The 14,697-nt window shown below is 46.3% G+C and overlaps 1 protein-coding gene across 1 annotated transcript; it reads right to left on the bottom strand.

The window, feature by feature from the left end:
- Window positions 1-9,118: 9,118 nt before the first annotated feature.
- LOC144500614 (frizzled-2-like) lies at window positions 9,119-13,417 on the bottom strand. Its single transcript, XM_078223837.1, has 2 exons — window positions 13,398-13,417; window positions 9,119-13,364 (listed from the first exon to the last, which is right to left on the bottom strand). Exon 2 carries the CDS (start codon window positions 13,106-13,108, stop codon window positions 11,381-11,383), a length of 1,728 nt encoding a protein of 575 aa, XP_078079963.1. The 5' UTR covers window positions 13,109-13,364; window positions 13,398-13,417; the 3' UTR covers window positions 9,119-11,380.
- Window positions 13,418-14,697: the final 1,280 nt, after the last annotated feature.

The following is a 14,697-nucleotide window of genomic DNA, read 5'->3' as shown; positions in this document are numbered from 1 at the left end:
AAGAAATCAATGCTGTAAAGGAGAGAGAATGAGGGAAGTATGAGTAGAGAACAAAAATGAGTCGACTTTAACCTGGATTACATTGTTCCAATTTAATCCCTTTATGGCTTTTGTCTTGACAGTGTTGAGAAAGGTCAATGATGTATGGGTAGCAGCGGTCGGTATAAAAGCTATACCTGAGGTTCCTCTACCAAGAAGCCAGGCGAAATATCATTCATGTCACACTTCCAGACCTGTGGTTTGCAAAGGCCAGGCAGTGGCACAGCACACGTGTAACCTCATCTTTTTGATATGTGGAGCTGGAAGCAAAATTTGAATCAAGCAGCCATAAGGGCTAATAACTGAACTGAAATGAGACTACAAGGAAAGAGCATGGCAGGGGGGAGGTACACAGGGGGTTAGATAAGAGAGTGAAAGTGGGAGGTGGAGAGGAATGGGATTCAGGGCAATAACAGGCAGGCACAGCTGTACACACATGGTTCCATTCTGATGTTTAAAAAAGAAACAACTGAATGCAAATAGCAGAGTCAAGATGTCTTAACATTCCAGGACCCAATGCATTACCTTTTTGGAGTGTAGTGATTGCTAAATGCGATGCCGTTGCGTATATGAAATATTTTACAATGTGTCCTAAGCAGTCGTTGTAAAGGGGAAATATTGGGCCCTGGGACACTGGGAGAACTCCTTGTTCTTTCAATGTCGCCAAGGGATCTTTCTCCTCATTCAAGACAACACCCATTTAATACCCCATCTGACGAGAAACACTAAGCGATACAGCCGCCCCATCCGCCCCCCCCCCCCCCCCATCTTCTCAATGGTGGATAGTTGGAACCTCAGCACTAATGTTTTCACGCGATCAGAAGTGGGATAAAAGGACTTCCATTTTTTTTTAAATCACTTGAGTCAATGGAGCCTCAGTATGCCGCCACCCTCTGGTGTTTTGTCTAACTTCCACATGCCACCTTCCATAACGAGGATTTTGATCTGCTCTAATGGAGATTACTACAATACTAATGAGTTTCTATTATAAAAAGCGTTACCCTTTCAGATCTCAGCTTTGAAAGGCGGTGGTTGACAGGGAAAGGTACATCTGGCACAATGGCAAAACACTCACTTTGACAACCAAAGCGTAACAAAAAAAGGTTGTTTGGCTGCAGTTGAACCTTCTGACTCAGATACTGTGGCTGATTTTCTTACAACTTGTCCGTATCTGGATCCACTTAAAATGATTCCATTAGTTAAGCATAGTATACAGCATCACTTCAAAAAAATTCTGTTTTAGATTTACAAGATGGGAGCTAAAAGCCTTTAAGTGCGACATTTGTAACCACAAGCCCTCATTCTAAATAATGTGTGAAAATAGCCCATTTGGAGGAATTACATGATTGCTTAATTTGGGGGATCTAATTTGTTTTTAAATGCGTTCGGAGCGGAACAGGCGCCCATGGGGTAAGCTTGTGACTATTGTGAAACTTCACGCACATATTTAAAAGCAGAATGAGCAATAACACGAAGAACAAATTTGTCCGTTTTACTTAAGCCCCGCGCTCCTTTAGATGTTCGCCACTGTGCTTGCGGTTTAGCCGGTTCTATTGTCTGCTGTGGTTTCAAAAGTGGAACGCTCAAGGCTAACCTTAATGTTAACTGACTGTATCGCAATTGCGGCTCAGTGCAGAACTTGCGTTAGATTTCAGCTGGATTGAGAAAGATACAGCTCCTTCTCGGCTTTTGGCTAAGATCAGAAGTGTCAGATCCAGCTCAAGATGGGGGGCAATGCCTTATTTTGTCAGCTTGGATCGTGTTTGTCTCCCTTCTTGGGACCGTGAATTGGATTCAGTTGGATTTTGTTTTTCTTTTTGGATGGAATAAAAATTTGAAAAATGTGGATGTGGCCCGCTCCACTCTTGAGCATTGACTTCCTAACTTTAAGAATAGAGTGAAAAATTACATATTCTTCTCGACTGGTAAAAGTAAAGTTTACCTATTCGTCACGAGTAGGCTTACATTCACACTGCAATGAAGTTACTGTGAAAATCCCCTCGTCGCCACACACAGGCGCCTGTTTGGGTACATTGAGGGAGAATTTAGCAATGGTCAATGCACCTAACCAGCACATCTTTGGACTTTGCTGTATGTGGTGAACTTAAAAATCCCAGTGGTGATAACAGTCCTTTTCTCACGCTGTTTTGACTCTAATTGACTTGGTGGCACAGTGGTTAGCACTGCCACCTCACAGTGCCAGGAATTCGGGTTCGATTCCTGGCTTGGGTCACTGCCTGTTCTGCAATTCTGCCTGTGCGGAATCTCTACATTCTCTCCATATCTGTGTGGGTTTCCTCTGGGTGCTCCGGCTTCCTCCCACAGTCCGAAAGACTGGTTAGGTGCATTGGCCGTGCTAAATTCTCCTTCAGTGTACCCAAACAGGCGCCGGAGTGCCGCAACTAGGGGATTTTCACATTAACTTCATTGCAGTGCGAATGTAAGCCTACTTGTGACTAATACTTAAACTTCAAAAAAGTTGTTCTGTTGTTGTACTATACTGACTAGATTCCCGAAACGGTGGCACACACTATAGATCGAAAGGGTTCCCCTTGCCCCATATATTTTGACCCTCCTGCCGCTTATCACCAACTTATTCTGGAGAGCTGTTTCATGGGGATTATGATGTGGAAATGCCGGCGTTGGACTGGGTTAAACACAGTAAGGAGTCTAACAACACCAGGTTAAAGTCCAACAGGTTTATTTATAATGGGGGTTAGACATGGGTTCCTTCTGCGGGCATCGAGCTGGGGCACAAATTCAACTGGACTGCAGAGATCTCTGGCGCCTGATCTGGTTCCCACCTGGCGTCAGTCCCACACTTTGCAGTCGGGGGTCATGGGGACAAGAATGGGTAATTGTGGCTATCTTCTCCCTTCAGGGATTGGGGGGAAATATTCATCAGCTTGGAAGCTTGTTTTTTTTTAGAATTTTCTTTAAAACAAAGCAGGGAATCTCTAACAGGAAATTCAGAGTAAACTTTAAAAAAAGTTTAAAGTGGAACTCACTACCCGCACGTAGTTGAGACTAGCAGCATACATGTTTGAGGAAAGGTTACAGAAGTACGTGTGGGGGAATGGAATAGGAGATGTTATTAGGATGAAAAGAAGGGTGGTTGTAAGCGCACGCGAAGCATTAACGCCAGCGTTGAAATGTTGGGCCAAATGGGCTTGGCGTTGTAACCACTTAGAATCATCGAATCCCGACAGCGCAGAAGGAGGCCATTCGGCCCGTCGAGTCTGCACCAACTCTCTGACAGAGCATCTTACCCTGGCCCAATCCTCTTAACCCCATATATATATATACCCCGCTAACACCCCCTAACCTACACATCTCTGGACACTGAGGGGCAATTCAGCATGGTCAATCCACCTAACCTGCACATCTTTGCACTGTGTAATTTATAAAATCTATCACTGGAAAAACAAGCTTGATATAAAACATCACAAGCAATCTCAGTAGACACCTTTTAGTCATTTGTGTCGGATGATTACATCACTTAGAAAGGAAGGAGCATTGGTTAAAATAAGTACGCACAGTCATTATTTTCTGGTGGCAAGGGCAGTGGATTTTTACAAGCGCCTTGCTGTGTTATTTGAACCGTATAGGATTAGTATTGGCCTCCAGTTATGGCCAATGTTACTCAAAAGCATTGCCCTCAACTGCACGGCCACTGAATGGTCCGCAATTTTCCTAAAAGGTGAACAGCTTTAAAGTTAGGGGAAAAGCAAACCTCCAAAAGGGTCTATTAACCGGATGAGATGAAAAACCCAGCGATTAACAGGTTACTTTATGTATGCCAACGAAAACTATTAGACATCTTTACTTTATACCAAATTTATATAGTGGAAATCTATAATCCCATAGAATCCCTATAGTACAGAAAGAAGCCATTCAGCCCATTGAGTATAATATCTAAGTATAGCCTTGTAACCCTTCAAAGGATGTTGCCTCATGAAGCAACGTCAATGTTTCATCTTAAGGTTTCTTGGATTTTCGCTAATTGACGGAGCTCAGGAATGCTCAGAAAAAATCCCAAAACAATCCTTTACAACTGCAATGTGCTCAGAGTTGACCAAGAAACAGGAGAACATCTCCTGGAGATATCCTCAGAGCCTCCTCTCTCGGATGTTAATGAATTTGACACAAATTCATCGGCAGATAATGAAGTAAAGTGCCTCCATTGCAACTCAAGACTCAACTTCTTGCCTTGGCTGTTCCGAGTTTTGTTTCTTACACTGAAACAGTTAGTTGTATAAAGTAAAGCATCGTATGGGATGGAAAACAGAATCCAGCTAAAAAGCAGAAATAGATACTTGGGTCAGTCAGATAACAACACTTTAGAACAGTTGCTTCTGTAAAGAATGTTTCATTCCCAATGTAATTTCTGCCCGGTTCTTAAAGGCAATGTAAATAGGAAAATTATTTTCATCCTGAATACATCCAAGAGTTAATACATTTACAGTGCATCATTTCACAAGATCAAAATGATTTGCCATTGAAGAATTAGCGAGGTACGGTAAAAACAAACACCTCCACACGCCCAAGTCTTACAAAAAAACGTTCTGGTTCTTCCAAGCTCGCCACTTTTACCACTTGCCCTCCTTTTTTCTATTTTAACCCTTCTTCAACTCCTCATTTCTGTTCCTCTCGTCCCTTCAGTTACTTATGAAATCGCCATACACGGCAACAAAGTTGTAGGGTTTCATCTCCGTTGGCTTATACTTCGGATTCAGCCAACGAATATCAATTGGAAATAGAATCCGATTAGCGGTGTGCACTTGTATCAGCAACTACTATGAATACTTTCCTCCCAGTTAGGGAATTAGCGAAATACTGGCCAAAAAGAGTCATTTCTCGGATTCTTTCAGACCCCACCCCCTCCCCCCCCACCACCCTCCCCACAAACACACACAGTCAAAATTGCAATTGCAGGAAAGATTCATTGTATTGAATACGTTTGTCAAATCGGTTTTTTTTCCACCCGATTTCCTCCTGCTTTATTTTTCCAGATCATTGCCTGCATTTATTTTGTTTTCCCATTTTTACAGTGCTTACTGACGTTCATTCCGTTCCCCGGTTCCCCATTCCATTTCTGCAGTTGGTTGTCCCACCTGTTGTGTAGTTTAACAATAGCTCATCAAAGTACAGCTCAGTAATTCCTACCAAGCCCTCCATTAAAATGAGGTATCATCTAAAACCGGTTAGTAGTTTGGGAGACACGAGATTTAAGAGACTGGGCAAAAAAAAAAAGTGGCATGGGTTGGATGAAATTGGAACTTGGTTCGATCAGCAAGTTGTGATCAGGAATGCGCCAGTCTGAAGGGAGGTTCGAAGCATATCCGACAATAAATTTCAAAAGGGAATTACAAGGGGTACAAGCAGGGAGCTGGACTAATTACGAACTCTTCCAGACAGCAGACATGATGGACTGAATGGCCTTCACCTGTGCTGAGTTTCTACTTATTTAGTAACTACAAACTAAAAAACTTGAGTGCACTGTTCTGGAATATGGGTAGCATCCTTGCCTCAGAATAAGAAAGCGGGGAGATGGAAGACAAATACAGGATCCAAGATAACACTTCAGTATAGTACCAAAAGAATACTGTTCCCAAAGAGACCATCTTCTAAATAGTTGAACAGACTTCATTTACCTATTCAGTTCAATTGCAAAGATACTATGTCACTTCTTAAAGGACCTCAGGGTTTCTCCATGTCCTAGTCAATCTAGTAAGAAGTCTCACAACACCAGGTTAAAGTCCAACAGGGGTTTATTTGGTTGCACAAGCCACTAGCTTTCGGAGTGTTGCCCCTTTACTAGCTCCGAAAGCTAGTGGCTCGTGCTACCAAATAAACCTGTTGGAGTTTAACCTGGTGTTGTGAGACTTCTTACTGTTTACCCCAGTCCAACGCCGGCATCTCTACATCCTAGCCAATCACCAGAAAAAAAAAAGTAAATGGTTCTTCATGCATTTTTTAAAATTATTCGTTCATGGGACGGGGTGTCACTGGCTGGGCCAACATTTATTGCCCACCTCTGAGGTTATTTAAGAGTCAACCACATTGCTGTGCCTCTGGAGTCACATGTAGGCCAGACCGGGTAAGGTTGGCAGATTTCCTTCCCTTAAAAAGACATTAGTGAAGCAGATTGGTTTTTATGAAAATCGACAATGGTTTCATGGTCATCAGCAGACTTTTAATTCCAGATTTTTATTGAATTCAAATTTCACCATCTGCCATGGTGGGATCAGAACCCAGGTCCCCAGAGCATTACCCTGAGTTGCTGGATTACCAGTTCAGCGACAATACCACTACGCCACCACCTAACCCTAGGTATTACTGCTGTTTGTAATGATCTTGCTGTGCATCATTTCAACCACATTTGCCGACACAACAGGGACTGCAGTTCAATGGGTAAAGCAGCTATGGATGCTTCCCAAGCGCAGTGCTATTCTACAATACAAGTCATTTTAGCATTAGAATTGACTTTCATAAAAGAAATGTAAAATTTATTTGAATATATTCGACCATGTAATCCGGACAGTCGAGAAACTAGAAACCACCAATGACAACTCGTGAAAATATTTTTGTGCAAGAGACTGAGGTATAACAAAATATTACAAAAAAGTGGAAGACAGCACAAACCGCCTATGATTGTACAAAATGTTAACACTCATCTGAAGAATGGTGAAGACAAATTGCCTGCAAAACAAAAAAAACTGAAAGATACTGATATGGAACTCATACTTGGTTTAAAATAAACAAAGTACTTAAGAAGGGAACTTGTCCAGACCAACAAAGAAATCTACCGTCCCCTACACCGGCATCACAGAATATTGTAAAACGTATTCATTCTTACTGAACTTGTGCTTTCATTGCCTGCGAGAATGAAATTGTTAAATGGGCAGACTTTTGTGAAAGATTATTCTGACACCAATGCACGTGGCAGTTCTGGGGGAGAAAGGTGAATGGGCTTAGCATAATTCACAGACAGCATGGGTCCCTCTCCCGATCTGCGCTTGGAATCCATTTACTCCTGAAATTGTTCTCCCTTGTAAATTGAACATAAAAGTGACACACCGCACAATATGACAAATAGTGCCAAGAGTCAATACACAAAAAAAGGGAATACTAAGTTTAAGATATTATGCAAGCAAATATGTAAATATCAGAATCACATATTCGCACTGCTCAAGAACCCGAGGAAGAGGTGTACTTTAATAATTGTTTATGGGGTCTCCGTTCCATTTTTTCCATTAGGGAAAGAAACATATTTCCATAAACAATGATGTGTGTTTTCGAGTTAGGGGCTGGGGCTGGAACTCACACTCAAAGTTATCTAATGGGCTGGATTTAAAGAATATATAAATAAACATTTTCCCTGACATTGTGCAATTCTTTCACTAAATTGTACGAAGGCAACAGAAAACAAGATAACACAGTTCATTCCCAAACTTTCCCTCAGATTTTGCTCTAGGCTATCTAAACAAAAGCACCCAAAACAAAAGATGTTTAAAGTGATCTTTTAGGAGGAGCAATTTAGCTTTTGTGCTAAAATATACTTCTCTTTTAATTCATTTTTTTAAGAAATGTGAAAGTTCAGAGTTTCACTCAGAGTGTCAAAGCAGGATGATACAGATGTCACCAAAGGGCCCATTTTGTATCTCAGTGTACAGGAACCATGGGAATGTGTTTACATCATTAACAGCAAACTTGGCTAATCAAAAAAAAACACGTTCAGATTGTGTAGTCCATGCAAACAAAAAGTATTTGAATCAGTTCCACTGCCCATGTTAGATGGAACTGCATTATTGACTTTGTGCTAATTAGTTACAGAAAGGTGTACAGCTTGATGCTTGGAATTATCCCGTTTACTGCACGGTGGAAGCACTGGTACAGGTTTCTAGAGAAGTGTTAAGGAATTTGTTTGAATAACACTTTCTCTCCTCAGGCTAAAAGATTTGCCCTGGAAAGCCAATGGGGATTCCTTCAGTCGGCAAGAACCAGTCAGGCACATGGGGAGAGGAAGAAAATTGTAAAATGTTTCTGTAACCCCGCTTGTAAGGTAGCAAGATGGTACTGGCGCAGGTTACACTTGACCTGAACATTGACTGAATGTCTGGAGACATTTCAGAAAAGGAGAGTGGAGAAAGCAAAGTCCTGTACCTAAAGATAAGGAAGTTTTTTTTTCCTGTCGTGCGTGGGGGCGGATTTAAGTGACAGGAGGCTGATTCATGCGCACATCAGTTCTATTTCTGGCACTCTGAACTTCAAAGGGGGTGGGGGGGGGTCGGTGGCACTGCAGAGAAAGCAGCTCTCCACATGCCCCTCAGCTGCTCTGGTGCCCTATTGCAACGGGGCAATCGAAGGCTGTGCGGATAAATGCCAGGAAACTTAAGAGACCCCCCCCCCCCCGTCCTGGAATCTAATGTGAATGACTAATGCCAAGTGCCCACACACTGGAGAGATTACAAAAATATCACTTGTGCTGGAATTCTCACCCAGGCAGGTCTTAAATAAATCAACTATTCCAAAACTTTTTTTAAAAAAGAACAACAGACTTATCTCACTAGAAAGAAATAATTTACAAATAAAAGGCACTTGTGTCTCTCCGGTGACTTGCTGGGAAATTTCATTTTATAAGGGCAGCACAGTAGCACAGTGGTTAGCACTGCTGCTTCACAGCTTCTGGGAACTTGGTTCGATTCCTGGCTTGGGTCACTGTGCGTAGTTTGCACATTCTCCTCGTGTCTGCGTGGGTTTCCTCCGGGTGCTCTGGTTTCCTCCCACAGTCCAAAGATGTGCGGGTTAGGTTGATTGGCCACGCTAAAATTGCCCCTTAGTGTCCTGGGATGCGTAGATTAGAGGGATTAGCGGGTAAAATATGTCGGGATATGGGGGTCGGGCCTGGGTGGGATCGTGGTCGGTGCAGACTCGATGGGCCGAATGGCCTCTTTCTGTACTGTAGGGTTTCTATGATTCTATGAAAACTGAGGTGACAGTGATGAGTTTATAACCGCGCTTTAAACTCAAAATGTCCTTTCCTAAATGGCTTGCAGCTACGGAGCAGGGGAAAGGCGGACACAAAATCCTTATGTGGCGACTAAGGAGACCTCCACTTTAGGGCTGTGCACCCTTTGTTGAAAAAAAGGGCTGCATTCACAGCGCAAGGAGTGGGAAAGAACGTGAAGAGTTTGGGAATTCCCACTCACCCCACCAGCAACCAAAAATAATACCAGCACGCCGAAGTAAAGGACATGCAACTCCCGACTTTATACAAAAAAAGTGGAATTTTATTTAAAAGGGGGGCAAAATTATGCCAAATATAGAAACAATTCTATCGTTCTATAAATATAAAGAATTGCGATCGCATATGAACCTTTGAACAAACCCAGGCTGAACACAACAGTTCAAAATAAAAGCACTTGGTGCTCGTATTAAAACGGATATCTGCTCACAGTTTTAAAGTAAGAAGTTTAACAACACCAGGTTAAACTTCTTACTGTGTTTACCCCAGTCCAACGCCGGCATCTCCACATCAGTTTTAAACACACTTTTCTGCGTGTTATTTGCAAAGCTTGGAGAATTAGGCGGTCTGGGGCTGTTCGAAACACGGTCACACGAGAAAAAAAAACGGTGTGTCTCAACTTAAAGAAGGTTTCTTGAGTGTAAAATTAGAAACGAACTTCGGCTTCAGACACAGATCTTAGAAAGATCACTGTTGCTGCAAGCTCCCTGCAGTCATGGCAAAGAAAAAAAGTCATGTGCTCTACATTCGATTCCAAGAGATTGGGGGCGGCGGGGGGGGGACGGGGACGTTTCACATCTGTATCCATGGCTATCTGTGAATATGATGTGGAGATGCCGGCGTTGGACTGGGGTAAACACAGTAAGACTCCCATCTGTGAATATGCAGTGAGCGCTGCGATTTCTACATCACCTCAGTGGGGAGGGGAACAATATATGTTTTATTTTCCAGAATCGAATGGTGTGGGTGTGTGTTTGTGGGGGAAAAGTTCCATTAAGCCAACCATAAGTTTTTTTCAAGCCCGACTCATGGTTTCGGAAATCCATTGGTAAGTAGCACAGAAGGACAAAAAAAAATCTCAAGTAGGATTTTTGTTTTAAATACAAATATATAATTAAAACTTTTTTTACAAATGCTATTTACAGGTTTTATTACACCTTGGAAAGTTATCCTAATGCAACCGTTAAGTAAAACCAATTTTCCTTTTTTAAAAAAGACATTAAAAACACATAAAGGAAAAGTCCCGTGTTAAGTTGCGTCCCCTTTCTCTCACACACATTCTGTCCCTCCTTCCCTCTCACGCAAAAGGAAAAGTCCCGCGTTAACTTTTTCTCTTTCCTCTCTCTCACACACTCTCCTTCCTTCCTTCCCTCTCCCAGAAAAGGGAAAAGTCCCGTGTTAGCTTGTGTCCCGTTCTCTACCACATTCTCTCCGTCTTTCTCCCTCCCGCACAAAAAGGAAAAAGTCCCCGTGTTAACTTGTCCCCTCTCCTTCCCCCATCCCTCACGCAAAAAGGAAAAGTCACGTTGTGTCCCGTTCTCTCTGTCACACTCTCCCCTTCCTTCTCTCACACTCGCAGGAAAAAGTCCCGTGTTAATCTGTGTCCCCTTCTCTCAGTCTTTCCGTTTCTCACACTGTGTCTCCTTCCTTGAAAGGTCCTGTGTTGTTCCCGTTATTTCTGTCACTCCCCCTCCTCACCTCTCTCAGAAAAGGAAAAGTCCCGTGCTAAGTTGTGCCCCCTTCTCTGTCTTTCCCACCTTCCCTCTCACACAAAAAGGAAAAGTCCTGCGTTAAGTTGTGTCCCGTTCTGTCACACTCTCCCCTTTTTTCTCTCTCGCACTCTCTCCCTCCTTCCGTCTCTCAGAAAAGGAAAAGTCTTGTGTTAAGCTGTGTCCCCCTTCTGTCTTTCCCTCCCTTTCTCACACACACTCTCCCTCCTTCCCTCAGAAAAGGAAAAGTATTGTGTTGTGTCTCCTTCTCAGTCTTTCCCTCCCTTTCTCACACACACACCCTCCTTCCCTCAGAAAAGGAAAAGTATTGTGTTGAACCGTGTTCCCTTCTCTCAGAAAAGGGAAAGTATTGTGTTGTGTCTCCTTCTCAGTCTTTCCCTCCCTTTCTCACACACACACACATCCTCCTTCCCTCAGAAAAGAAAAAGTATTGTGTTGAACTGTGTTCCCTTCTGTCCTTCCCTCAAAAAGGAAAAGTCTTGTGTTAAGCTGTGTCCCCTTCTCTGTCTTTCCCTCTCTCTCACACACACATACATACACACACTCTCTTTCCCCACCCTACCCCAATCCCTCTCCCCGTCTCTCACACGGTGGTCTCCCCGTGCTTGCTGTTGGTCAGCCTGGTGTAGAACTTGCGCCACGAGTGCAGCGTCTTGCCCGACCAGATCCAGAAGCCGGAGGTGATGCCCACGATCAGGGTCATGAGGTACTTGATCATGTAGACGGTGAAGTCGGGCCGCATGCGGGGCTGGTAGCGGAGCGGGCAGGGGATGGCGAACGCCTTGCAGGTCTGGCTCACCCAGCTGCGCTCCCACTGCTCGCGGAAGGCCTGCTCGTAGAAGTAGCAGGCGATGACGATGGTGGCGGGCACGGTGTAGAGCACGCTGAAGACGCCGATGCGCACCATCAGCTTCTCCAGCTTCTCGGTCTTGGTGCCGTCGTGCTTCATGATGGTGCGGATGCGGAACAGGGAGACGAAGCCGGCCAGCAGGAAGGAGGTGCCGATGAAGAGGTAGACGAAGAGCGGCGCCAGCACGAAGCCGCGCAGCGGCTCCAGGCGGTTGAGGCCCACGAAGCAGACGCCGCTCAGCAGGTCGCCGTCGATCTGGCCCAGCGCCAGGATGGTGATGGTCTTGACGGCGGGCACGGCCCAGGCGGCCAGGTGGAAGTACTGCGAGTTGGCCTCGATGGCCTCGTGGCCCCACTTCATGCCGGCGGCCAGGAACCAGGTGAGGGAGAGGATGACCCACCAGATGGAGCTGGCCATACCGAAGAAGTAGAGCATCATGAAGAGGATGGTGCAGCCCTCCTTCTTGGTGCCCTGCACCACCGTGCGGTACGCGTCCTCGGCGAAGCGCTCGTTGCAGACGGCGCGGTCGCCCAGCGCGAAGCCCGCCATGTAGGCCACGGCCACCATGGTGTAGCAGCCCGACAGGAAGATGATGGGCCGCTCGGGGTAGCGGAAGCGCTGCATGTCCACCAGGTAGGTGGTGACGGTGAAGAGGGTGGAGGCGCAGCACAGCGCCGACCACACCAGGATCCAGAGGCGGGCGAAGCGGATCTCCTCCCGCCCGAAGAACATGTAGCCGTTGCCGCGGCCCGGCTCGCAGGGGGCGGCGCACTCGCGCTCGCCCAGGAAGCGGTAGTTGAGGTAAGAGGGCACCCGCAGCGCCCGCGGGCAGTGGAAGGGCCGCTCGGCCTCGCCCGGCTGGCGGGCGGGGGGCCCGCGCGAGGTGCCGGCTCCGTCCGCGGCCTCCCCCGGCTGCTGTTGCTCGCCGCCTCCGCCGCCGGCCTCCCCCGTTGGCGCCCCCTCCGTTGGAGGACTGCCCTCCTCCGAGTGGTTCTGGCCCACGCACAGCTGCTCGGCGCCGTGCACCGGGAAGTGCTCGCAGCGCAGCCGCTCGGGCCACTGGAAGCCGAACTTGTTCATCAGCGCCTCGCAGCCCTGGCGGGCCCGCTCGCAGATGGAGCGGCACGGCGGGATGGCCTGCTCCAGCACCGTGCACACCGGCGCGTACATGGAGCACAGGAAGAACTTGAGCTCGGGCGAGCACTGCACCTTGACCAGCGGGTAGAACTGGTGCACCTCCAGCCCCGCGTCCTCCTGGTTGGTGTGGCCCAGCAGGTTGGGCATGATGGTCTGGTTGTACGCGATGTCCGTGCACAGCGGGATGGAGATGGGCTGGCAGAAGCCGTGGTCCGGGATGGAGATGCCCCGCTCCCCCTGGAACTGCCCCCGCACCCTGGCCGAGTCCCAGCACAGCAGCCAGGGGGCCAGCAGCAGCCCGCCCAGAAACACCTTCACCCGCATCCTGCTGCCACAACAGGCAAAGAAAAAGAGGCAATTCAAAAAGTTCTGGCTGACGAAGGTAGCCTGGGCAGTACGAAAGTCCTTCCTTGCGAAGATTGGGCAGTCAAAGTCCTTCCTTGCGAAGATTGGGAAGTCAAAAAGTCCTTCCTGGCGAAGATTGTATAGTAAAGTCCTTGCTTGCGAAGACTGAACAATAAAAATGTCCTTCCTTGCGAAGATTGTATAGTAAAAATGTCCTTCCTTTGCGAAGATTGTATAGTAAAAATGTCCTTCCTTCGCGAAGATTGTAAAGTCCTTCCTTGCGAAAACTGTACACTAAAGTCTTTGCTTGCGAAGATTGTACAGTAAAAATGTCCTTGCTTGCGAAAATGGTCTGGACTGTTTTTTTTTAAAAAGTCCTTACTTCCGAAGATTGGACAATAAAAAAATGTCCTTCCTTTGCGAAAATTAGGCAGCAATAAAGTCCTCGCTTGCGAAGATTATACGGTTTTTTTTAAAAAAGTCCTTTCCTTGCGAAGATTGTCTTTGGACCGTCAGAAAGTCCCTGCGTGTGAAGGTTGGGCAGTCAGAAAGTCCTCCCTTGTGGAGACTGAACAGTAAAAAATGTTCTTGCTGGCGAAGATTGGACAGTTTAAAAAAAAAAGTCCTTCCGAAGATTGTCTGGACAGTTATAAAGTCCTTGCTTGCGAAGATTTTTCGGGCAGTCAATCAATTAAACCTCCAACATTTGGGAGCTGAAGGAGAAACTTCCAAAAAGGGGGTTGTATATGGGGGATGTGGGGAGGGAGGGGGGGCGACTTAAACTGGGGAAGGAGGAGAGGGGGGCAAAATAAAAAGAAAATAAAAAAAAGCAGCCTCACAAGCTCCCGTTCCGCAAAACCAACTCACTCGCTGCGCCCCCGTTAAACGACTGTCTGACTTTTTCTTTGTGCCACTAACATCATCTCAATTACACTGTTTCAAGGGACCCCCGCTCTGGGAGGGGGAGGGGGAAGGGGGGGGAGAGGCTTGAAACGGACCCCCCCCTCCCCCTCTGCAGAGGCAGCCAATCAGGTTAAGAAATTGACGACCAGCCCTCAGGGCAGGATTGGCCCAACCGCAACACAATGATCTCAGTAATGAGATGCCGAACTCCGGCGCTCTCATCACTTAAAGCGGCAGCGTGCTGTGGGGAAGTGTACTGGATTCAGCCCGACAACACAAGCCGGCAATCCCCCCTCCCCGCACCGCTGCCCCTTCTCTATCAGGACTCCCGCTACAGCCAGCTCCCTCCAAAATTAACCATGTTGGGCAGCCTTTTAAACAGAGCAATTGCCATCTGCGCCTTTGCAGCGATTCCGAACCCAGAATCGATGATTTTTGAAAATCTCAATCCCAGAATCGTTGTCTTTTGAAAATCCCAGAATCGATGGTTTTCAAAAACTTTTTGTTTCCCCCCTCTCCCCCCTCCCCCTTTCCCTCTCCCTCCTCCCCCTTTCCCTCTCCCTCTCTCCCCATTGCAGGGGAAGCGATCTTTGGGGGCACCCTCCATAAATAGGCTGTTCCTTCTCTTAACTTGCAGATTCGAGAATATTAAAGGGCTGGACTCC

Source organism: Mustelus asterias, chromosome 11 (assembly GCF_964213995.1).
Source record: "Mustelus asterias chromosome 11, sMusAst1.hap1.1, whole genome shotgun sequence".
NCBI classification, from domain to species: Eukaryota; Metazoa; Chordata; class Chondrichthyes; order Carcharhiniformes; family Triakidae; genus Mustelus; species Mustelus asterias.
This window is presented reverse-complemented; position numbering and strand designations above follow the sequence as displayed.

Bases quoted from the DNA above. Each gene is read 5' to 3' on its own strand.
- LOC144500614 (XM_078223837.1), bottom strand. From the start codon at position 13,108: ATGCGGGTGAAGGTGTTTCTGGGCGGGCTGCTGCTGGCCCCCTGGCTG.